The sequence below is a fragment of the Rhinichthys klamathensis genome, unplaced genomic scaffold, assembly GCF_029890125.1.
Source record: "Rhinichthys klamathensis goyatoka isolate OS25496 unplaced genomic scaffold, OSU_Roscu_1.1 h1tg000160l_1, whole genome shotgun sequence".
Lineage (NCBI taxonomy): Eukaryota > Metazoa > Chordata > Actinopteri > Cypriniformes > Leuciscidae > Rhinichthys > Rhinichthys klamathensis.
The window spans coordinates 1,151,858-1,175,311 of NW_026606694.1; the positions used below are offsets into that span (position 1 = coordinate 1,151,858).

At 39.1% G+C, this 23,454-nt stretch overlaps 2 protein-coding genes and 1 pseudogene across 2 annotated transcripts; 2 read left to right on the forward strand and 1 right to left on the reverse strand.

Moving 5' to 3' along the window:
• Positions 1 to 1,438: 1,438 nt before the first annotated feature.
• pars2 (prolyl-tRNA synthetase 2, mitochondrial) lies at positions 1,439 to 4,102 on the forward strand. Its single transcript, XM_056258842.1, has 3 exons — positions 1,439 to 1,571; positions 2,224 to 2,809; positions 3,186 to 4,102. Exons 2-3 carry the CDS (start codon positions 2,249 to 2,251, stop codon positions 4,065 to 4,067), a joined length of 1,443 nt encoding a protein of 480 aa, XP_056114817.1. The 5' UTR covers positions 1,439 to 1,571; positions 2,224 to 2,248; the 3' UTR covers positions 4,068 to 4,102.
• A 1,201-nt stretch (positions 4,103 to 5,303) lies between these two features.
• ttc4 (tetratricopeptide repeat domain 4) lies at positions 5,304 to 10,862 on the forward strand. Its single transcript, XM_056258809.1, has 10 exons — positions 5,304 to 5,607; positions 5,766 to 5,883; positions 5,996 to 6,157; positions 6,253 to 6,330; positions 6,492 to 6,616; positions 9,698 to 9,784; positions 9,875 to 10,122; positions 10,230 to 10,314; positions 10,466 to 10,548; positions 10,635 to 10,862. The coding sequence occupies exons 1-10, from the start codon at positions 5,497 to 5,499 to the stop codon at positions 10,735 to 10,737; spliced, it is 1,200 nt and encodes a 399-aa protein (XP_056114784.1). The 5' UTR covers positions 5,304 to 5,496; the 3' UTR covers positions 10,738 to 10,862.
• Positions 10,863 to 13,046: 2,184 nt separating this feature from the next.
• LOC130091154 (uncharacterized) lies at positions 13,047 to 19,891 on the reverse strand (annotated as a pseudogene).
• Between the last annotated feature and the right edge of the window lie 3,563 nt (positions 19,892 to 23,454).

Sequence of the window (23,454 nt, forward strand, 5' to 3'; positions counted from 1 at the left end):
AATTTTCTTGCATTGTGCCACAAATCGGAAGAACTCTGCTCCCTTGTTTCAGATTCTAAAGTAGAAGCCTGTGCACAGCTCACTTGAACATACAACTCATAGAAACTTTTACATGTCTCACATGTGAGATCAGAACCAGCATGTGTTTGATGGGGTCTTAAAAATCTTGCATCTACTGCAGTATTTGCAAGGCTACAAGGTTGCTCTACTGGTTTTACACTGTAACACTTGCCCAATAGACTGTTTTTTAACAAGAAAAGTGGCTTTGTTGGGTCTTTGTCTACATTATTTATCAATTCTGCTTGTGACATATATTGTGGGGTGTTTGGTAATGGCTGAGCACCTGACACACTAATGCTAAATTCATCTCCTGCCCTGTGGTGGCTGAAATTTATGTCCCTCAGTCGTTTTGGCTCAAGGTTCCTGACTGTCCCTGCATTCCACCTGCGCTGCTCATCTACATGCAAGCCCTGTCTTCCCGGTAGTAACTGCATTCTCAACCTGTCATGAGCACATTCACCTAAAACGTTACCAGAATCTGCTCTATATGCTTTTGCCATGTGTTTCAGATTGTGTCATCCCCACATCGCTAAACTAAATCGAAAAAAACATGCATCAAATGTGATCTGATCACGTTATTTTTTATTAAATCACAGATAAAAACAAAATGAACTTTTTTCTTTTCTTCATACCTTCCAAAGGATAGCTGATGCATGACTGCACGATCGCCCTAATCCAGCAATACATGAACATCCGGCAGTCTCTATCACCCCCGACTGCTGCAGCATAACCCAAGCAATAAGCTTAGGCTGATTAGCACTTTGACTTCTGTCTACCTCTGCTTTCAAAAATAAATAGTCTCCGTGCTTCAGTAAGGAAATGCGCCCGACTTTATTACTAAAGAAGTAATTGAAGGCCTCTGTGCTTTTGTAATTGCGCATCTCCTCATGATCTACACCCTCCGAAAAAAATAAATAATTAATAATGTCAATATGGCTAACTCCTGGCCAAAGCTTCATGTCATCCACCCAACCTGTCAATTTTGAGGGATGTAGCACTCTGATACGGTCGCCTTCACGATCTTTTGTGATTTCATCAGCGGTGTGTAGCCACCGACTACTTCCCATCTTGACAGAATAATTATCTTATACTTTAATAACTACAATCTATCACCGCAGCCTTTACGCGAGTGCTAGCATTCTATGTAAACAAACACTTCAACCGGAAGTAGAAAACCGTTTAGTCAGTTGAACCCGCTATGAATCATGGGAAATAGAACGGGCGAAGAATAAGGTGGATATGCAGGACATCAAACCGGTCCTGAGGCTTCTTGTTTGAAATAACCATAGAAACAGACTCCTCCTACTAGTCCAAACACAGTGTGCTTTTCGCCTTCCAATGCAGCAGGTGGCGCTCTGGCGCACTAGTACTTTGTACGACTTACAAGAAGAAAAAGGTCATCATTCTGTCATATGGAGATTTTTATGTTTAGTTTTTATCTATGTGTACAATCATCAGTGTCCAATTAATGATCTCAGTTTGATCTGACAAGATTTTATAGATAACTCGCGGTAAGTGTGACATTTTTTGTCTGTTGTTCTGTGGTACAATGTGCATGTTAGCTTCTAACCAGTCACACTGACAGCAGGAACATCAATGCAACTGTATCAGATCGTGAAGCTGGTTGTTTGAATTTAGTTGTTTGCAGGCAGATTCGCTTGAAATGTTCAGAGAGACCGTGCTTATATTTACGTGTTAAACTACAAGATGTCGTGTAGATCCCACCAACACAACTTAAAACATATCATCAACAATCTCTCTTACATCCTCACAGACCCACAGTAAAATATGTGGCACAAATGTTCAAAGTATACATTATGTTACAGTCTGAAACTTGTCATAGCAACACATTTGGTTAGAAAATAAAATAAAATAATATAAATTTCTGCTAGCATGCCAAAACCACATAACACTATACTACTATATTTTTTAATAATTACAAAAAGGAAACCAAAATGTGTGTGTTTGTGTGCACTACATTTTTTATGAATCAGTAAAGCATAAATTTTTTTTAAACTAAGTCTCTGAAAACTTCATAGAGTGTGAAAGAACTACACATTCCCTTTCCCTCTAGAGCTTTTTTGCAGCGTTCTGATGGTACATATTCTGTGTGGAATAATCGATTGCCCACTCTTAACCATACTTTTGTTCTTTCATTAAAAGTCTCACAGAATTTGGGTTGTCAAAAATGGAGGTGTTCATGCATCACTGTCATCACAAGCTCCCAAGTCTTCTGTCCAGGACTCTCTTCAAAGCATCAAAGAAAAGCTACATCTACTGTACCATCCACACTTCTCCTTCAGTCTCTGCCGTTTCCAAACCAGTCCTTCCACCAGTGCTTGTGTCTCGCCTCTTCCTGCCGTCCAACCTCCGGGAAGGTCAGGAGGGCGGAGACTTGACATGCCGTAGCCAGAGACTGATGCTGCAGACAGGACTTATCCATCCCTCCAACCCTGGCTGCTTCTATTACTTACCAGTCGCTCTGAGGTCCATGGAGAAGCTGGTTCGTCTCATCGATGAGGAGATGTGGGCAATCGGTGGGCAGAAAGTTGACATGCCAGCACTGTGCAGTGCAGAACTTTGGAAGAAGAGTGGCCGCTGGGAGCTAATGGGGAAAGAGATGTTCAGGCTACTGGATCGGCACAATGCGGAATACTGCCTCGGGCCGACTCATGAAGAAGCAGTCACAGAGCTTTTTGCTTCCCAGACCATGATATCCTACAAGAAGCTGCCACTTCTGCTGTACCAGGTATTAAAAGAATAGTTCACCAAAAATTTAAATTCTGTCTCATTTACTCACCCTCATGTCATTCCAAACCCAGACCTTGGTTAATCTTCGAAATTCAAATTGAGACATTTTTAAAGAAACCTGAGAGGTTTCTGTCCCTCTATTCAAAGTCCAGTAACTAAAGATAATATGCGATTGCTTTACATTGCATTTACATCTAAACAATAATAGACACACATAAATAAAGCACTTCACATATGGTAAACACGGAAGCTCAAACGTGCATGCGTGATGATGCACAAGAACAAATGAGGTTCTCATGTACAAAGTTCCTTTGTAAAAGTACTACTATTTTCAGATATGTATAGCAGTTATATAACATGCTTGTGTCTTGCAGGTAACTCGCAAGTTCCGTGATGAACAGAAGCCGAAATTTGGGCTCTTACGTGGCCGGGAATTCTACATGAAAGACATGTATTCATTTGACATTAATGAAGAGGCGGCTCTTCATACGTACCACTCTGTGTGTCAAGCTTATGGACGTATATTTGACCGACTGGGCTTGAAGTGGGTGCAGGTACAGGCTGCCACCGGCAACATAGGAGGCACGCTTTCCCATGAGTTTCAGCTGCCAGCAGACATCGGTGAAGACCAGTTACTTGTTTGTGGGAACTGTGGCTTCTCTGCCAACATCGAAACCATAGACCCAGGCCAGACTGAGTGTTCACTGTGTCAAACAGGCACACTGACTGAATCCAAAGGCATTGAAGTGGGGCACACTTTTTACCTCGGCAAAAAATATTCACAGGCGTTTAAGGCCCTGTTTGTTAATGCATCCAATGTGCCTGCAGTTGCAGAGATGGGCTGTTTTGGACTTGGTGTCACTCGAATACTTGCCGCTTCTATAGAGGTGATGTCATCTGAGGATGCTATTCACTGGCCAGGGTTGATCGCTCCTTATCAAGTGTGTGTCCTGCCACCTAAAAAGGGCAGTAAAGCACATGAAGTCACATCCATGGCTGATGAACTGGCTCAAAGCTTGGGAAACAGTCTACCCAACTTGAGAGGAGAGGTGGTACTGGATGACAGGATTCAGATGACCATTGGTAAACGACTGAAGGATGCTAAAATTCTCGGGTATCCATATGTGGTGGTGATAGGGCAAAAAGCTCTAGAGGATCTGCCCTTATTTGAGGTGATTTGTCAGCAGAGTGGAGAGACCATGTTTCTTAGTAAAGAAGGGCTAGTGGATCTTTTAAGGAGAGTTGAAACAATCTAATCTAACAATGGTTTATAGATTTTTATTTTTTATTTTTTTTGTTTACATTTTACTGGTTAAGTGATGTTCAAGAGACTTCAAACATTGCTTGTGTCAGTAATGACTGTGTGTGACATTTTGGTAATAAAACTGGCCTGTTTGTAATATTGTAATATTTTTGTCATTTTTGTCTTGATATTATAGGACCACCAAGATTAAAGTATAGCTTAATCTAGTGTCATATTGTCATTTAACCCTCTGGGCCTCTACCGTTGGAGCTGACCGAAAAATGTTATAGTTTGAAATTGTAATATTTTGTGCTATATCGGAATGGGATGACACTTGGTGACTTTTGTCGCATTAGCTATGTGAACACCAAAAAAAATCATGGACATGATTCGGATATGTCAATTTAACGGTCGGGGAACAAATCACACAAATAACACATCAAAAATGGCCGACGTAGGAAATTAATGGAAAAATGCGAAAAAAAATTAAAAACTCAAAGAATCTTTTGGTGGTACAAACTACAAATCAGCCATGGTGCAAAACACAAAAACAGCAGTGAAGGGGTTAATCTCCAAAACATTTTGAGAGCAAAATAGACACACACGCACACACAGAGAGAGAGAAATTAACTGGTAAGACTGCATCCCAAAGCAGATTTTGAGAATATGTGAAATAAAATCAATAAATCCAAAAGAGACTCTCATTCTCTCTCTTACACACACACACACACACACACACACACACACACACACACACACACCAGCCTCCGGGCCAATCACTGTATTTGTTTATAAAACATAAATTATAGGGAATCCAAAAGCCTCTCTCTCTCTCTCTCTCTCTCTCTCTCTCTCTCTCTCTCTCTCTCTCTCTCTCTCTCTCTCTCTCTCTCTCTCTCTCTCTCTCTCTCTCTCTCTCTCTCTCTATATATATATATATATATATATATAGGGAGCTATAGGTGGTGACACGCATACAAACGGAATTTTAAAAATTTTAACTCGCATACAAACGGAATCCGGACATGTTTTATCTGGTAAAGAGTCCAATTTTCCCCGCCTTTTCCGTAATGATGCAACATTAAAATATATTTTCAATTAAATATTTGATACAATATGATCAACGTAAAACTTTATATTTTTTATTTACTCTCTTTATAACAAATATTTTTGAAGCTTGAAAGTAACTTGTTTATTTTGTATACACCTTTTTTTCCCTCCAGACCAGCTGGTGGCGGTAACGTGTGTCAAGCAGCAGCAGAGGACAGGAACAGCTGCTTGCCTAGGCCATGTGGATCTTTGCTGCAGTTTATTCTCGGTTTTATCGCATTTTGGAGTTTTATTTATAGCTCTTCATAGCGGCTACATTTTGAACACAGTAACGTATACATCCAGTACACAGTAAGAGGATATATTACAGAATTAATTAAAAAAGATAAACGATGGCTGCCCCAGCGCAAGGCGAAGACAGCGATGATGGCATGGATGAGTTTATGGAGAAGTTTAAAGCACAAAAATACAAAAATGCGTTTAATGAAAGCAACTGGGAGGAGGTAAGGAAGAACTGTCACGTTATTAGTAAAAAAACACACTGGCAACAGCATGTCACCTCTAGTGGACGCGAACAGATTATTGAGGATCAAGCAGTGTGCTGTAACATTGCATTTGGCTAAAGTAGCTTATGAATAAATTCGCTTTTTATATATTGCAGGAGTTTAATAAGGTACCCATGTTCATGAAGACAGCCCCGGAAAACATAGACCCCGAGAAAAACCCCGATCTCGCCTGCATTCAGTCTATAATCCATGATGATGACAGAACACCTGAAGGTGTGCGGCTTTTTATTTTGCTATGGTTATGATTCTTTGTGAAAGCAACGTAAGTTACCTCCTATAAATGGCAATTGAATACATTTTAATTTAACTTTTTCTTTTTCCTCAGAGCAAGCCAGAGGTTTGAAGGATGAGGGGAATGATTACTTTAAGGAGAAGAATTATAAGAAATCTGTAGTGTCTTACACAGAAGGATTGAAAAAGAACTGTATGGATCTTGAACTCAATGCAATTCTATACACCAACCGTGCAGCTGCACATTTCTATTTAGGTAAGTTACATTCAGTATTCCTTGTAAATGTAAATGTGCCAGAATAATTTAGTTTTTTTTCCTCTTTGATTTATGCAATAAACTATTTCCTCCAGGAAATATGCGGTCAGCTTTAAATGATGCCACAGCTGCAAAGAAACTCAAGCCAGACCACATTAAAGCCATAATAAGAGGTACGTTTTGTCTGTAGTTATTTATCTCACAAAGCAAACCAAAAAAAAAAAAAAAAAAAAAGCACAAAGCAAAGTAAAAACTAAACTCTTTTAAAATTGCATTATTTTGTGTACAGAAAAATATAATATGTATATTTGTGTAATTTTATGTATGATTTTAGGAGCCCAGTGCTCAATGGAGCTGCGTAATTACGCTGGAGTATTGCAGTGGTGTGATGAAGGTCTCAAGCTGCTTCCCACCGACAAGAAACTACTGGAGCTGAGAGCCACAGCAGATAAACTGAAGGTAGAAATGCCTGACACACAGGAAGATATATTTATGGTGTCCCATTCTGGATTTAGAGCATTTGGTTTAAGGATTTACATATCAAATTTAGCGTGATGTGTAATTCATATTTTTCTATGAAATTATGTTGATGTCATAATTTTTTATGCATATTATTATTATTATGAGTGATGATGGCAAATAATTAGTTGGTTAATGTTTAATAAAAATATCAATATATTAATATTAAAGGTGCTGTATGTAAGTTTTTGACAGTATGGCATAAAAATACCATAATATGTTATTAGCAGATATTTAGGAAACATGCTGAGTTCACATACTCGTTTCTCTGGAAAAAAAAATGCTACAGCCAGTTATTTTACTTTGAAATATGCGTTCCGTGTCGGAATGTCTGTTTTTGTTTTGGTCTGTGCAATATCCCCAGTTGCCATTTTACCCAAAAGTATTTCGCCACCCCGAGTTGCCAGTTGGCGGGAAAACACAGCATATTGCAGCCATGGACGCTAGCAAACAAACTGTGTCAGAGATCACAGATTCTACCCTACCTAAAAAGCATCCGCACCAATCTTAAAATCCCTATGAACTGGAGCAAATTAAAACACGTTATCAACTCATCATAAATCAACTTACAGAGTCTGTATATCTCATCCCCTTCCATTGTCAGTTGTGCTCGTTCCTGTTGCGTGTCTTCAATCTGGCAACCCGCGTGAGCTTTGAGGTTGAGCAGGGGGGAGAGGGTGGGGGAAACAACTCTCCCCAATATTTTGAATTTGGACTGCAGTACCCATTTCAACCGCTAGCTGTCAATCTCACATACAGCACCTTTAAAGCTGCAGTCCGTATCTTTTCCTCTTTGTCGCCATCTCTCTGTTTAAAATCTGTAACTGCAGTGATTCGCGGAATTATCATCTTTACGTGGGTTGTAAATCGGCATGAAACAGCGCGGATGAACACAGTGCTTTGAGGCGAGTGGTGCTGTCAGTCACCGCGCTGTGTGGATACTGTCATACAGAATCACAGATTCACTTTTTGAAAGTTTGACCAACATAAGAATTTTCATAAGAAAATGTCTTCTGAACAAGTAACATCCATTTTTGTTCTGACCAACTAAGGGGGAAAAAGCATTCGACATGATAAGCTTCGTTGGATTTAATCAACGCGATTTACAGCAACCGTGCAAATCATAGCCTACTTTGTTCCCAAATTGTTCATGTTAACAACATCAGCATTGCGTGACTAATGTTAAATTTAATGTGTTTTATGGTTACCTGTGTAGTTCAGAATTCATATTCTCCATAATAGCAAAACGAGAAAGGCACAACAAAGGAAACTCCATAACTGTGTGAATTAAGAAAACGTACTGTTACACGATTGAACTATTGAAATGTCTTAACTTACTTGTTCAGCAGAAAAAAGCCGTCTCTTCTTCCGTTTTGAACCCCTTCAAAACACGGAGTTCACGCACTTTTCAAAAGCCCCGCCGATGTTTAAATCCTTGTTCGCATGAGACGGTTTCTTTCTCTTTCTCTAGCCACCTTAAATCCGAAGTACGAAGTCTTTTGGGTTTTATAACTGCTGAATCTCCAGTTGACACTGATGATTATTGTTTGGATCTTTCTGGATGCCATAAGTTTAATTATGTAAAGTGCTGCGAGAAAAGCCTATACATCTAAACATCTCGTCACGCGCAGTATAGCCGGCTAGCCGAAACTCCTTCTTTATGTGTACGGGTGTGACGTCATGACGCAAAGACATGCTCGAATTTCCCGCAGAAACCCACCAGTACCACTGGAATTAAAATCATTATTACAAGCTAACCGTTTTGAATCTAGCTATGGCAAGCAGATAGTTTTGACCACTGGCAGAATAAGTTTTTTTTTAATATAATTATTTTGGATTATTTTTAACTTAAAAAAGTTACGGACTGGAGCTTTAAATTCCACAAAGTCATTACAATTAAACTCTTCACTTTATTTTTTAATTTCTAATTGCACATTACCATCTTGTTTCTTGCTAATTTACTTATTTATCTCTTGCTTCCAAACTGTTAAATTTGTTTATAATGTGCTCATTAGTTTCTCTCTATCTCTCTTTCTCCTCCCGTTGTCTCCTGTACGCCAAGGCAAATTATATATTCTGCAAATAAATTGTAATGTATAAATTAGAGCTGCACAATTCTGGATATTAGAATCACAATTTTTTGTGCTCTATTTAACAAAATAACGTTATTTACTAGAGGTTCTGACAAAAATGTTAATTGCTGCAGTCTATTTAAATAAAATAATTAATTTTAATGATTTAAAAAAAAATTGGTTTGAATGAATGATTCAATGACTCACTTATATAGACTTCACCTGTTTCATTACTGGATAAATCAGCGTTTTTGGAAGAATCTCTTGAATGAATGATTCAATGACAAATGCTTTTTTAACAGTCACTTGTCGCCACCTACTGGTGTACTAATGTAATTAATACCATTTTTATTCAAAGCTTAAGTCCGTAACTTTTTTTATGTTCAAAATTAACAAAAAACATATGAACGAGTACATCATGAATCCATTTTCCAAACCGTGTTTTTTTCTTAATGAGTGTTTATATTAGGACTGTTTTAGACCTGTCGGGTCGGCACCGCTATGGGGTAGCCTAGTACCTGCGTAACTCGTAATAGACATAAACAGAGAGAAGTAGCTCCGGCTACATTGTTCTTCCACAATACTCATGCAGTTCTGTTTATTAACCGCTAGAGTGCCAAAAGTTACTGACTGCAGCTTTAAAGCGTCAAATGTGATTTTGATCACTACTGTAGTGAACACTGTATCAGTGTTTATATTCAAAACTTTTATCAAACTTTTATCCCAGTACTTCTGTGATAGTTTGAATTATTGTAACATAGAAATAACGATGCAGTGTGGTTGAAAAGACAGTTTGTGAAGCTGTTTCATACCTATACATGACAACTGCTCTCTCTGGGTCAATGGTAGCGCCGACACAGATCTGAATGTTCCGTTGGATTCGTACTTGTCAATATTTTAAAGATTAATCATGCAACTCTTGTATAAATGTTTTTGTTTTTTTTTGTAGAGAGAAGCTGACAAAGATGCCAGAAAGGCAAAGGTTAAAGCAAAAAAGGAGCAGAATGAGAAGAAAGCATTGTTAGCTGCCATTAAGGTACTGCAGATACTAAGTTTAGTCATTCAAAAAAAAATTCTTAAACTGAATTATGAAAAGGTGAAATATTCAATGACAGTTTTTACTTAGGAGCGTGGCATCAAACTTCTGAAGACCGAGCTGTCTCGACATAGGGGTTCGGACAGTGAGGATGATGATGGCCATGGAGGAGCATCTAAAGCTCTGGCTGATCTGGAGCTTGATGGAATGGGCTCTCAGGAGGCCACAGGAGCTTGTGTTTTTATGGATGAGCAGGGAGTCCTCCACTGGCCAGTGCTGTTCCTCTACCCTGAACACAGCCAGACGGACTTCATATCTGCCTTCTGCGAGAACTCCAGGTTTGTTAAAAACTCAAAAAGACATTCAATTTGTATCCTTGCTGAGAAAGGGAGGGCTGGACAGGGAAATTATTTATTCTTTAAATATATTGATTTTTGTGTTTTAGCTTCATGGACCATTTGGCAGTTATGTTTGGTGAAGAGCTTCCTCCTTGGGATACAGAAAGAAAATATCAGCCGCAAAATCTACAGGTCGGTACAAAAGGTTCTTTAAACACCACTTTTTGATCCATCATTGTTCTCTTTTGCTTGAGAAATGTTAATTAGATGCAGTACCACAAAGATTTGTTTTTGAACTTTGATCATATCCATCTGTAACCTCACAATCATGTTTTTGTTTCAGCTTTTCTTTGAGGATCCTGAAAAAGGACATCTTTATCAAGTTGATCTTGAAAAGTCACTTCTTAACGTTCTTCAGCACCAAAGGTATTTCAGAGGAATTTCTTCTAAGTAGTTTTATCTCTGCTTGAATTGGTCTTTGATGTTTTTTCTCTCTGTTTTGTTCTTTCCAGGTGCTTTTTGAAGGCAGGATCGCCTAGTTTCATTGTGTTGGTTTCAGGCTCTCCGTTTTCTAAGCAGTTTTTATCAGGAAAAAAGGTCAAGAGATTGAAATGATTGAAATGTTTTGTTTGGACCTTGAAAGACTTTAAAAGCCTTGGTCATAAATCTCAACCTCCGGCTACTAAGGACATTTCTGCTCACCCCACCCCTTTAGAAAACACTGGAGATGGAGGCAAAAATGTTAACAGTGATGGCAATGATTCACTTTAAAAGCAATAAAAGCATTTTTTTTTATCTGCATCTTGTATGGTATGGTATTAGACTGTTGAATAAGATTAAGAAGACTTAATTTTCATCAGTTTTTAATACAGATAGAAAACATGACAATGCAGATAATTTTTTATATATTTCAGTATTTAACTTTAATATTGAACATAAATAAAGAAACATAAAAGAAGCTGTTAAAAGTATAGCCCACCAAAAAGTGAAAATTCTGAAATTTACCCTCCAAACAGGAATGACTTTCTTTCTTCTGTGGAACACGCATTATATTTTGATGAAAGTTAGGAAACAACACTGGAGCCCATTGACTTTCATTGAAAAACACTGAGACATTTCTCTTTCATTTAGAAAGAAAGTCATACGGTTTTAGAACGTTATAAGGGGTGAGTAAATGATGACAGAACTTTTATTTAGTGTGAAGTATTGCTTTAAAACAGTTTATGGGATGATAAAATAAATTAGAATTAAAGATGTTGGAGCCTTTTAGACAACATTATCAATAAATCATTTAGTTTCTACTATATAATGCAAACCTCATTTACTGTGGATAAAAAATTAATTTGTGATGAAACTGAGCTGCCATACAGTTCCATTAAACCAGTTGTCACATATTCCATATGGAATCACTCAATGTTGTGGAAAAAGTATGGAATCTCCTTGGCCAATGCAGATTTGCGATTCATCACTGAATATCACTTTTATTCAATCATTCAAATTCCATTATTGCTTTTCTTTAGCCTACTGCATTTCATTGAGCTGGTTTTCTTACAGTTCTGTCACAAAACATTGACTCCCGTTTCCTTCCGTTTGTTTTTCAGTTGTTTTGTCGTGCCTTTTCTATTTTCAAGGCGTACTGCTTTGAATATTCAATCCTGATGCTTTGACATCTTCCTTGGTCTACCCGTGTGTTTTCCTTTTATAACCTTCCCATTTAGTTTATACTTGCACCACATTTTAGATACAGCTGACTGGAACAACCAACTTCTTTGGCCACATTCTGTGTTGAAATTCCTTATTGGGGTTTTATAATATAATATAATTTAATATAATCTTTCCATTGTTTATTAGGGTCATGTTTCCAACAGCTTGTTGTGTAAGCACTCTGATTAATTAGCATTTTTAGTCAAGTCAAGTCATCTTCATGTATATAGTGCTTTTAACAATGTAGATTGTTCCAAAGCGGCTTTACAGTGATAATAGGTAAATAATAAATTAAAGTAACAGATTGTTTTGGCTTTATGGCAGCTCTATAATAAAGTTATTTTCCAGTTAAAGTTAGTTTTGATTGATTCTCTTCCGTCGCAACGATCACTAGTTATTAACTTAGGGGCCGCTAACACAACACCGTTTTAACAGAAAACTCTTAAGTTATCTCTACGCAAACTTAAAACGCGAACCGTGAGAACGCTGATGGCGTGCACATGCGCATTAAGAGTTCATTCTAAAGGTATGCGCGTTTGAATATGTGCGCAGGCATGTAGTCCTTCCCTAAAAAACCATCCCTCAACAAACTACTTGTCTGGCCTTAAAATTTATAATACAGAATTGTATCTCTTCGGCATAGCCACGTGAACCGGAATTTTCCCGACAACGATTATCTGTACAGAGGTAAAGGGAAGGAGGCCTTCACAGGGGAGGGACTAGTTGACACTTCAGGACTGCGTTGTCGTTGTGTCCAGACGCAGGTCCTTCATCAGATCTGGATACGGCCTGGATCCGGCAGACTGCGGTAAACCTCAGGATAAACAGAGAGACTAATTTTAGCGTAGATGCCATTCTTCTTATGATGTAACGAGTACATCAGGATTTATAGGAAGTGTTCCCGGTTCTGGCTGATCTAAACTATGCAACCTATCATTGAATTATAGAAGTCTATAGACCTTATGCACCAGAGAATCGCCGGAATTTTGAGATCGCAATAGACATGACGGACAATAATGTGTTAAGAGCTCGCTCAAGTACTGGGGAGCTAAACCATTTAGTGTTTTGTAAGTAATCAGCAATATTTAAAAATGTATGCGATGTTTAATAGGGAGCCAATGCAGTGTTGACAGAACTGGGCTAATATGGTCATACTTCCTGGTTCTTGTAAGAACTCGAACTGTTGCGTTTTGGACCAGCTTCTTCTTCTTTAGTGCTGTCTAACGGCGTATGCGACTTGACGGGTCTCGGTCTAGCACGGCGTGTAGAGTTTGTGCTGTTGTTAATTGTAGCCATGTTTTGATGTTACTGAGCCATGTTGTTTTTGGCCGTCCTGGTCGTTTTTTCCCTTAGATTTTTCCTTGCAGGATTTGCTTTAATAGCTGGTATTTGTGGTCGTTTCGGGCAATGTGGCCTAAGTAGTGACACTTCCTGCTAATGATGGGCTTCAGCAGTTGCCTGTCAGTGCCCATGTCCTGCAGAACTTGTGTATTGGTGGTTTTGGCTGTCCATGGGATTTTCAGCATTCTTCGATACAGCCACATTTCGAAAGCTTCGAGCCTTTTTGTTGCTGTTGTTGTTAGTGTCCACGTCTCTACTCCATACAGCAAAATTGACCAGATGTAACATTTCAGTGTGCGCAGTTTCAGTGGTGTACTCAAGTTGCGGTCTGCGAGGAGTGTTTTCCATTTAATAAATGCTTGCCTTGCTTGTTCAATTCTGCTCTTGATTTCGACTTCATGGTTCAGCTGATCGTCAATGGTATTTGAATCGGTGTACTTGTTCCAATTTTTCGCTGCCCAGCTTGATTGTTGTTTCGCTTAAAGTTTGGCTGACCTTCATAACCTTTGTTTTCTTTTTGTTAATTCGTAGGCCCCATATTTGACTTTCTGCGGCAACTTCGTCCAAGATTTGTTGTAGATCTTGTTCAGAATCGGCCAGCAGTGCAGTGTCGTCGGCATATCTGATGTTATTGATGTATTGTCCATTGACTTTAATACCAATGTTTTTGTCTGCTAGTGTTTGATCAAAAATCTGCTCTGAGTAGATGTTGAAAAGAATCGGTGACAGTGGGCAGCCTTGTCGTAAACCTTTTTGTATTGGTGTTGGGTCTGTCAGTTCGTTGTCATATCGGAGTTGGGCTGTTTGCTTCCAATAAAGAGCAATGATGAAGTTGGTGTCGTTTTTATCTAGTCCCAGTTGTTTTAATAGAGCTCTGCCGTGCAAAGGCAAAAGACCGTAACTTCGTGTTTGGTCGAAAATTAGTTTTTTATATTTTTGGCACATTCAAGACCCCCTTTTATCATGTGGATAAGTATCTTGAGTCAATTCCGTCGTTTTTTCGAGAAAATAATGGGTTGTCTTAACAGTAACTTCCAAAAGCCCGTGAGAAACCAAGGCAGAACACCGTAACACCAGTTACCGCTCTTTGGCTTTGTTTTGGAACGCTCATTTTGAGTTAGGGTACTCTGCCTTTGTTTAGCCGCGCGTCAATATGAAGTTACGGTGCTGGCGTTCTATCAAATAATGCTACCTTTCAGATTGTACGGTGTTCTGCCTTTGTTTTGCTCTCCATTAAAATTGAAATTACGATGTAGCCGGTGTACTTTGTACAGCTGCCATCAGTCCCTGTAACTTCTGATGTCCTCAGAGCTTTGTCCAGCACAAATGCGGTCAGAACATTTAGTATGGTCTGAACCCGCTCCATCGACAAACGTGCGATAGGCTATCCATCGCGAATGATATATGCAGAGTTGACAGAAAAAATGTTACACAGCCGTAGCAGGTGAATACAACAAAGAACTAAAGCCCCGCCTCATCCAGATCGGGTACCGGACCTGGTTGAAACAACCATGCATCTAGCTGGCAGAGTGCCAAAACTTCGAGATGGGTCTGTCTGCGGACTGCAAGAGAGGGGCGTAACTTGAAGTCGGGCGTAACTTGAAGTTGGGCGTAACTTGAAGTTGTCCAAATCACACCGAACCACGCGATATGTCAGAACGAGATGTTGTTGGCAAGATGCACTGATAGATCAGTGGCAAGATGGCAGTTCGTTTAGAGACAACGGTAAGAATATTTTCCACAGATAACCGTTTAAAATGAAATGTGTCAGTCATTTTCATACACATTTTGGTATTGTTTCTAGAGTTGATAATCTATTAAAACGTATCGGTCCTCGTTTAAAGTTAAGTAAGCAATAGTTTTTTACGGTCTAAGTTACTGTTGCCTTGTCGTAATGAGTTCCTTGTTAAAACATGTTTTAACGTTGCATGAACACCCTCCCATTTCGAACTTGAGTTTAATGAGCTCGTAATTACGATTTCAGAAGTTGTAAATATCTAATTTCTGATAGCACGTGAAGGCATGTTACAAGATGGTGATCCTGCAATTTGCACCCTTGCTCTCACATGCACTCGGTTCTGGAGGATAGTGAGAGAGGAATCCTTTCTGAAGGAAGCACACTTCTTCTGGCTAGACAGTAAGTTATGTCTCTTTCCTTCTGCCCTCCTCCATATTTTTAGAGGTAAAGACCCTCTGAGCTATAGGTTAAAGTCTCCCACTCACAGCATCATGCACTCAACTAGGACATGCAGGCTCGCCGCTTTTTACATCGCAGCAAGGGCAAAGAAAAGCATTTGGAACTTTGAGCTACTCAATCTTTGTCCCACAGATGCCAGCAACACAACACATTAGATGGCCCCTGGAGTGGTCACTTGCCATTATTAAAATGTAAATGCATGTTGTACATAGATGTTGCCTAATTTATTCTTTTCTATACCAGTATACCAGTTTCCTTTGTGATTTTTGTGCAGCTGTGGTGCTTTTAAATGACGATTCTACATTTGTCCATTTATCTATGTCTGGGCCTAAGTTGTGATTCAAGTCAAGGTTCTAGTGCTAAAATTATTTTAATCATCACAATATAATCTACACTAGACTAATGCTTTTTGTTTTAGGCAATAGGTGTATCTTTTAATTGCTAAAAAAAAAATTATTGTGGAGGCACACCACTAATAAAATGAATACTGAAGACACACTGCTACCAGAAAATTTCGTATTAAAAAAAAGAAAAAAAATGCAAACATGTTTTACACATACTACTTTTGTCATCAGGTGTGGTAAACTGGAACTCCTTTTCAGAGGACCATAGAAGGACCTACAGAGTTCCCTATGGTCTCCCGTTGCATTCTATGCAATGACCTGTATAAAGACTGTGAAGGATACTGGGGATGTGGACGAAGAGGAAACCTACAAGGGTTCTACTGTGAAAATGACTTTGCAGGATACTGCAGCATGGACTGTTTTTTTTTTTTGCGGCTGGAGGCATGGTCTGATTTTCCAGAAGTTAGGAACTTATAGGTTGTGTTTGCATAAACTCTTGTTGTCCTTCAATAAAAGTTTTTGTGATGACTGTGCTTGTAGTTAATTTGTCTCAAAGTATTATAAGATGTGTTTGACAGCGGTGCATTTAACTGTTCATTAGTGTTGTCAAAAATGAATTGTCAGCACATCAGGCATACGACATGGAAAGATGTTTAAAAATATTTATATAAAAAAACATTACATTGCAATATGGTTTCTAGCAATACATTATCAATACATTGGTGCTAATGCAGATTGCAACTTGCTTTGCTGTATACAGACAAAACAAAATAAGAATTTTGAAGATATCATCTCAGAGGTTTCTGTTATGTTAAACTCGTGCGAGAGCATAATGAAACTGTTCTGGAGGTAATTAACTGTTCTCGTTTATGTTAAACTCGTGCGAGAGCATATGAAACTGTTCTCGTTTATGTTAAACTCGTGCGAGAGCAAATGGAACTGTTGTCGCGGTAATTTGGAAGTAGGCATAACTTGAAGGGGCGTGACTAAAAGTGGGCGTAACTTGAAGTCTTGCTAAAGTGGGCGTAACTTTAAGGGGCGTAACTCGAAGTCTTGCAGACTGCAGACAGATAGGCTACTATTGAAAACTTCGCCGGCGCCTTCAGCTCCGCCCTGAATACAGTCGGGCTGACGCGGGACTATATCACAGGGAGTGATAATAATGAAGCAACAACGGTATATTGGTGCATACAACATAATGAAGCAAGAATTGCTGGTGCATACAACATCAGACAAGCTGTTACAAGCGGGTTGTACCTACAATCACACTGTCCGGAATAAATCCGCGGGACGAGCGAAGTGCACAACATGAAATCCACGGGGAGGAGTCGGATCCAGATCCGACTCCTCCCACCTTACATACACCTAAACCTACCCAACTCCGCCCCCTGATCCCTAAACCCACCCCTAATCCCTAAACCCAACCCTAATCCTACCCATCTCCACCCCTTGGATCTTGATCCGACTCCTCCCCGTGGATCTCATGTACTGCATTGAGGTGCTACTGGAATAATAGGGCAGACAGCTGAAACCACCGCTACTGAAAAGACGCAGAACACAGAAGGTTGTGCTATAAATGCATTAGTCGTCTAGGTAGTCCAGAGCGCGCTCCCCACCGAGTCTCAAGATGGAAAGCACTGCGTTCGGACTTCGTACTTTTCGTGAACGTACGAGGAGCATGACACCTTCGAACACGAATATACTATAAACGAGTCCCCGGGTCGAATGTGCGCGAGGAGTCGGACCTGTTTTATCGTGATTCATTTGAACGCGCATTTATCAAGTCTTATGGTGTGTTCACACCGAACGCGAATTTAATTATTTGCGCGAGTAGATTACATACAAAGTCAATGCAAAGACGCGAATAGACGCATCATTCGCGCCGGGCGTTGCGAATGACGCGAATTGGGCGACGCGTTTGCCGCGAATGTCTTCCGCGCAAGTTGAAAAATTTGAACTTGAGCGAATGTTCAAGCGTCTAGCTAGACGCGATAGACGCGTATTTGACGCTCTATTCGCGTTCGGTGTGAACACACCATTATGCCACTCGGTACCAATTGAAGATCTTACCGCTATGGAGGTATTTTGCCATGTCTCATGCATTAATAATGCCACCAGAATGCAACCAAAGCACAGGGTAGCAATAAGTAGATGTCTATAAGTGTAAATCATACAAAATAAATGCCATGATCACTAGATTTTATACAGGTGTTACTATAATGATTTTGTTAATGGTGATCAGCAACCAAATATTGATAATGTGGAAGTTACTGCCTTTTGCCTTGGCATGACTTCTCACTTTTTGCTGACAATGCAAAGGCAGAGTGTACAGTTACTTTAAAATAGTGGTCAAAAGTCAAGTTTGAGCTCAAGATTTTTTTATGTAGATAATTTTCATTACTAAAACATCTAATTGCCAGATTTACAGTGTCCTACCTATAATTAATTTGGAGGGACAACTGAAAATCTTTAAAGTCATTTTTCTCAGTTCCACACTCTGAGTTAAGGTCTTTCTCATTATTTTTTTATTTTGTAATATTTTGTAACTATTGATGTAATATTAACCCTTACTAGACAGAACTTACTAAATGTTATTATAAGGCTATCGTTGTTATCATAGAAATGTTTGTATAGAGTGATAAAAGCCAAAATGGTCAATAAATTAGAAGTTAAGGTATTTTGCCTTTGTATGACCCATTATTGTTTTGCAGATAATGCAAAGGCAGAATACAGTAACTTCTGAATAAGGGTCAAAGGTCAAGTTTGAGCTAAAAAAAAATTAATGTAGATAAATATATTCATTATGACAACTACTTGGCAAATTTTCATTGTCCTACCTATCATACAATTGGCTGGACAACAAAAAAACTTTAAAGTCATTTTTCTCAGTTTCACACTCTGAGTTAAGGTCTTTTGCCTTTGTAGGGCAGAGCTGCTAGTCGGTCGTGGTCTACTGAGTCAAAGGCTTTCTCGTAATCTATGAAGCAGATGTACACTTCTTTCTGATGTTCGTAGCATCGCTGTAGTAGTATCTGTAAACAGAAGATTGCTTCTCTTGTGCCTAGTCCTTTGCAGAAGCCAAACTGTGTTCCTCAGTGCACCCTCGCATGTGGAGCGTATGCGCTGTTGGATCACCTTCAGGAAGACTTTCAGCACGTGGCTCATCAAGCTTATCAGTCTGTAGTCTTCACATTTCAGGCTTGTTGCTTTCTTTGGTATGGCCACAAAGATGGATTGTTGCCAGTCGGATGGAATTTTATTGCCGTTGTATATTTGATTGTACCAATTAGTCAGTTGTCGCATGTTATTGCTGTCTAATAATTTGAGCAATTCGACATGGATTGTATCGGGCCCGCACGCTTTGCCTGGCTTAGCTGTTTTGATTGTGTGTTCTACTTCTGATGTTAAAAAGTGTAAAGCGTCTTTCGACGTCTGTTGGTCTTTTCCTGCTGATGTTCTCGCGGCGCCAAAGAGCTTGTGTATTTAGTTTGTCCAGGTGTCCATTTTTTCTTGTTTATTTAGGATTGGTTGGTTGTTGTCCGCATACAAGATTGCTGTTGGTGCTGGTCTGTAGATATTACCAACTTCTTTGAGCTTCTTGTGAAGGTTAAAATTGCCATGTCATGTTGTCAGTTGTCTTCTTTTACATTTGTTTGTACTTCTCCAAGTTGTTATTTTTGTACATTGTTCATTTGCTCATTAGATCGAGAATATATTGTCATCCATCGTTGTTTCTTTTTCGGTACTGGTGTCCCAGCATGACTTCTGTTGTTTCTGTGATGCATTGTTTGAACGAGCACCAGTACTCCTGAACATCTGCTGTTTCTGTTGTTATTGAGCGTATACTATCGTTGAGATGTTGCTGTACTTGTCTTTTATCGGCGCTGTTCTTCAGTTTCTCCAGGTCTGTTCGTCTCGTCTTTGTACATTGTATTGATCGCAATTTGAGTCTTATTGCAGCTATTACTGGGTTGTGATCTGACGATATATTGGCTCCAGGGTAGGTTTTTGCTGTAAGCACACTGGACTTAAACCTGGTGTTAATTAGGATATAATCGATTTGGTTCCTGACGATGTTATTGTCAGAGTCTTGCGGCGAGGTCCACGTATACTGTCGTCGAGGTGGTAATTGGAACCAGGCGTTCTTCTTGGCAGAATTGAACCAGTCTGTCGCCTCGTCCATTCCTTATTCCTAGTCCGTGCTCTCCGACAATGTTCTGCATTCGTCCGTGGCCAACCTTGGCGTTGAAGTCGCCAAGGATTATAGTGATGTCTTGTTTCTTCAGCGTGTTGGTTAGTTGCTCATAGAACGATTCGATTTCATGATCTTGTTTGTCTGCTGTTGGAGCATAAACCTGTTGAATGTTCACATTGACTTTTTTGCCTGCTAATTGTAATAGTGCCATTCGTTCTGATACTGGGGTAAAGTTGGTGACTTTATTTGCTAATTTCTTGTGTACTATAACGCGACACCATATATTTGTTTGGTGTTCTTCTCCTCCGGAGCAGAAGATGTGGTGTTCGCTCGATATAATCTTTTTTTGTTCCAGGCCATTTAGTTTCGCTTAGACTGATTATGTTGATTTTAAGTCGATCCATTTCTTGTATGACATTGGCTAGTTTTCCTGCTTGAAGTAAGCTTCTAACGTTCCAAGTTGCTACTTTGAAAGGGTTCTTTGACGCAAGTTTGGAAATTCTTAGCACCCCTGTCTTATTTAAAGGACGCCGATACTCAGGGCCTTTATTGATTTTGCTTGTCATCATTGAAGTTTTCAAGGGAAGAATAATCCAAGTAGTTTCCCGTTGCTTTCTTGGATCAGAATTTATTTGAAAAGGTCATGTGAGAGCCTTTCGAAACGGGTTTTGTCTGACGTCTCCAAGTCTTCCTGCCTTGGGTGACCCTTCTGAGAGCACTAGGCTCTCGACGATATAGCGATCAGCTTCTCAGACGTACACAAACTCTCTCACCGCGTTAAGGCACCGTTTCACGTGAGAGTTGGATGTCAATTGTACCAGCTGTAATTTGTAATTTGTTTATTAAGCGTGCAGGGCAACCACCCAGTAGAGCATTACAATAATCTAGCCTTGATGTCATGAACGCATGAACTAACTGTTCCGCATATGTCAATGAGAGCATATGAAGTAATTTAGAAAAAAAATTTAGATGGAAAAATGCGGTTTTACAGATACTATTCACGTGACTTTCAAATGAAAGATTGCTATCGAGCACACCCAGGTTCCTAACCGACGACGAAGACTTGACAGAGCAGCCATCAAGTGTTAGACAGTATTCTAGGTTATTACGTGAGGAAATTTTTTGTCTAATAATTAGAATCTCTGTTTTTTCAGAATTAAGTAGTAGGAAGTTACTAGTCATCCAATTTTTTTTATATCAGCTATGCATTCTGTTAATTTTGTGAATTAGTAAGTTTCGTCAGGGTGTGAAGAAATATAGAGCTGCGTATCATCAGCAGCATAACAGTGAAAACTAATGCCATGCTTCCTAATGATATCTCCCAAGGGTAGCATGTACAGAGTAAACCGCAACGGTCCTAGTACTGAGCCTTGTGGTACGCCATACTGAACTTGTGATCGATAAGACATCTCTTCATTTACTGCTACAAACTGATAACGGTCAGATAAGTATGATTTAAATCAAGCTAATGCAATTCCAATAATGCCAACATAATTTTTGAGTCTATTTAAAAGAATGTTGTGGTCAATGGTATCAAATGCAACACTAAGATCAAGTAACACTAATAGAGAGATACAACCACGATCGGATGATAAGAGCAAATCATTTGTGACTCTAATGAGAGCAGTCTCAGTGCTATGGTACAGTCTAAATCCTGACTGAAAATCCTTGCAGATATCATTTCTTTCTAAAAAGGAACACAGTTGTGAAGATACTGCCTTTTCTAGTATCTTTGACAGAAAAGGTAGATTCAAGATCGGCTTGTAATTGATTAATTAAGCCAGCTTAACTTTTTTGTACGTATCCTAATGACAAAGATGAATTAATGATATCAAGAAGAGGATCTTTGACCTCTGGAAGCATCTCTTTCATTAGCAATATTATTAACAATACACTCCCTGATGCGATGCTGTAGTAGACGGTTGCATAGTTATAATTTTCTCCCTGATATTATCAATCTTATAAGTAAAGGAGTTCATAAAGTCATTACTGCTGTGCTGCTTGGAAACTTCTGGGCTTGAGGCTTTATTTTTCGTTAGTTTAGCCACTGTTTCAAATAAATACCTCAGGTTTTGTTTATTTTCTTCTAATAGGGTTGAAAAATAAGCAGATCTAGCATCTTTTAAGGCATCTCTGTATGCAACCGAGCTCTTCTTATTTTCTTCCAGTTGCGCTCCATTTTTCTGGCGGCTCTCTTAAGGGCCTGAGTGTGCTCATTGTACCACGGCATTGGACTATTTTCTTTAATCTTCTTTAAACGCAACGGAGGAACTGTGTCTAAAGTACTGGAAAAGAGAGAGTTAAAAGTTTCTGTCGCAATATCGAGTTCTTCTAAGCTATCTGGGATGCTGAGATGATGAAACTGATTAGGAAGATTATTAATAAAGCAATCTTTAGTGGCAAAATTGATAGGTCTAACATATTTGTAACATGGAGTCGGCTTTGCAGCCTTGGCTAAATTAAGTTTACACAAGACTAGATAATGATCTGAGATGTCATCGCTCTGCTGCAGAATTTCAACGGCATTAACATTGATTCCATGTGATAATATTAGATCTAGAGTATGATTACGACAATGTGTAGGTCCTGACACGTGTTGTCTAACTCCAATAGAGTTAAGAATATCTTTAAAGGCCAATCCTAATGCATCTTTTTCGTTATCTACATGTATATTAAAATCACCAACAATTAGAACTTTATCTGCAGCGAGTACTAATTCTGATAGAAAGTCAGCAAATTCTTTGATAAAGTCTGTATGGTGGCCTGTATACAGTAGCCAGCACAAATCTCAAACATGATTTATCTTTTGCACTATATATTGCACCAACCTAACCCTAACACTTCAAAATAATTATATTTGAAACTAGATTTCTTAGTAATTCTGAAAATATTACTATAAATTACAGCAACATCTCCCCCTTTGCCTTTCAGACGAGGTTCATGTTTATAACAGTAATCCTGGGGGGTGGACTCATTTAAAATAATGGTATTGATAAAAAAAATGGTTACACTTTAGATTTGGGTCCAATTCTCAGTATTAGCTAACTATTAACTAGGACTTTTGCCTCAATAAACTCCTAATTACTAAGCCGTACTTAATTGGTAGTTGTTACGTTTAAGTATTGGGTATGATTAAGGGATGTAGAATATGCTCATGCAGAATAAGGCATTAATGTACTTTATAAGTATTTAGAAATAGCCAATATCCTAGTGACATGCATGCTAATAAGCAACTAGTTAATAGTGAGTAACCAAAAACTTTAATTGAATAGGCCTTTATCGCATCACGATAGAACGCCGGAAGTACCCGTCAAAAATAGCTGAAGCAGTGTACTGCGTCTTCCGGTTATTGCGTTCGAAATGGCTGCCTGTAATCGCTGGACAACTTCGCTCTCGCATCTCCCAAAAGTTGGCCAAGACGATGTGGTGCGAATCATCCAAGTTGGAGAAGGGATACAAGTTCTTCTACGAGAATTTTGTCTTCAATTATAGAGGTAAGTAGCTTGAATTCTGTTCTGTTGGCGAGTTATCGCTAGCTTGTTATGTTTAGT

Coding starts and splice junctions, on each gene's coding strand:
- pars2 (XM_056258842.1), top strand. CDS start 2,249: ATGGAGGTGTTCATGCATCACTGTCATCACAAGCTCCCAAGTCTTCTG. Junction 2,810..3,185: donor TGCCACTTCTGCTGTACCAG/GTATTAAAAGAA, acceptor TGTGTCTTGCAG/GTAACTCGCAAGTTCCGTGA.
- ttc4 (XM_056258809.1), top strand. CDS start 5,497: ATGGCTGCCCCAGCGCAAGGCGAAGACAGCGATGATGGCATGGATGAG. Junction 5,608..5,765: donor ATGAAAGCAACTGGGAGGAG/GTAAGGAAGAAC, acceptor TATATATTGCAG/GAGTTTAATAAGGTACCCAT. Junction 5,884..5,995: donor TGATGACAGAACACCTGAAG/GTGTGCGGCTTT, acceptor CTTTTTCCTCAG/AGCAAGCCAGAGGTTTGAAG.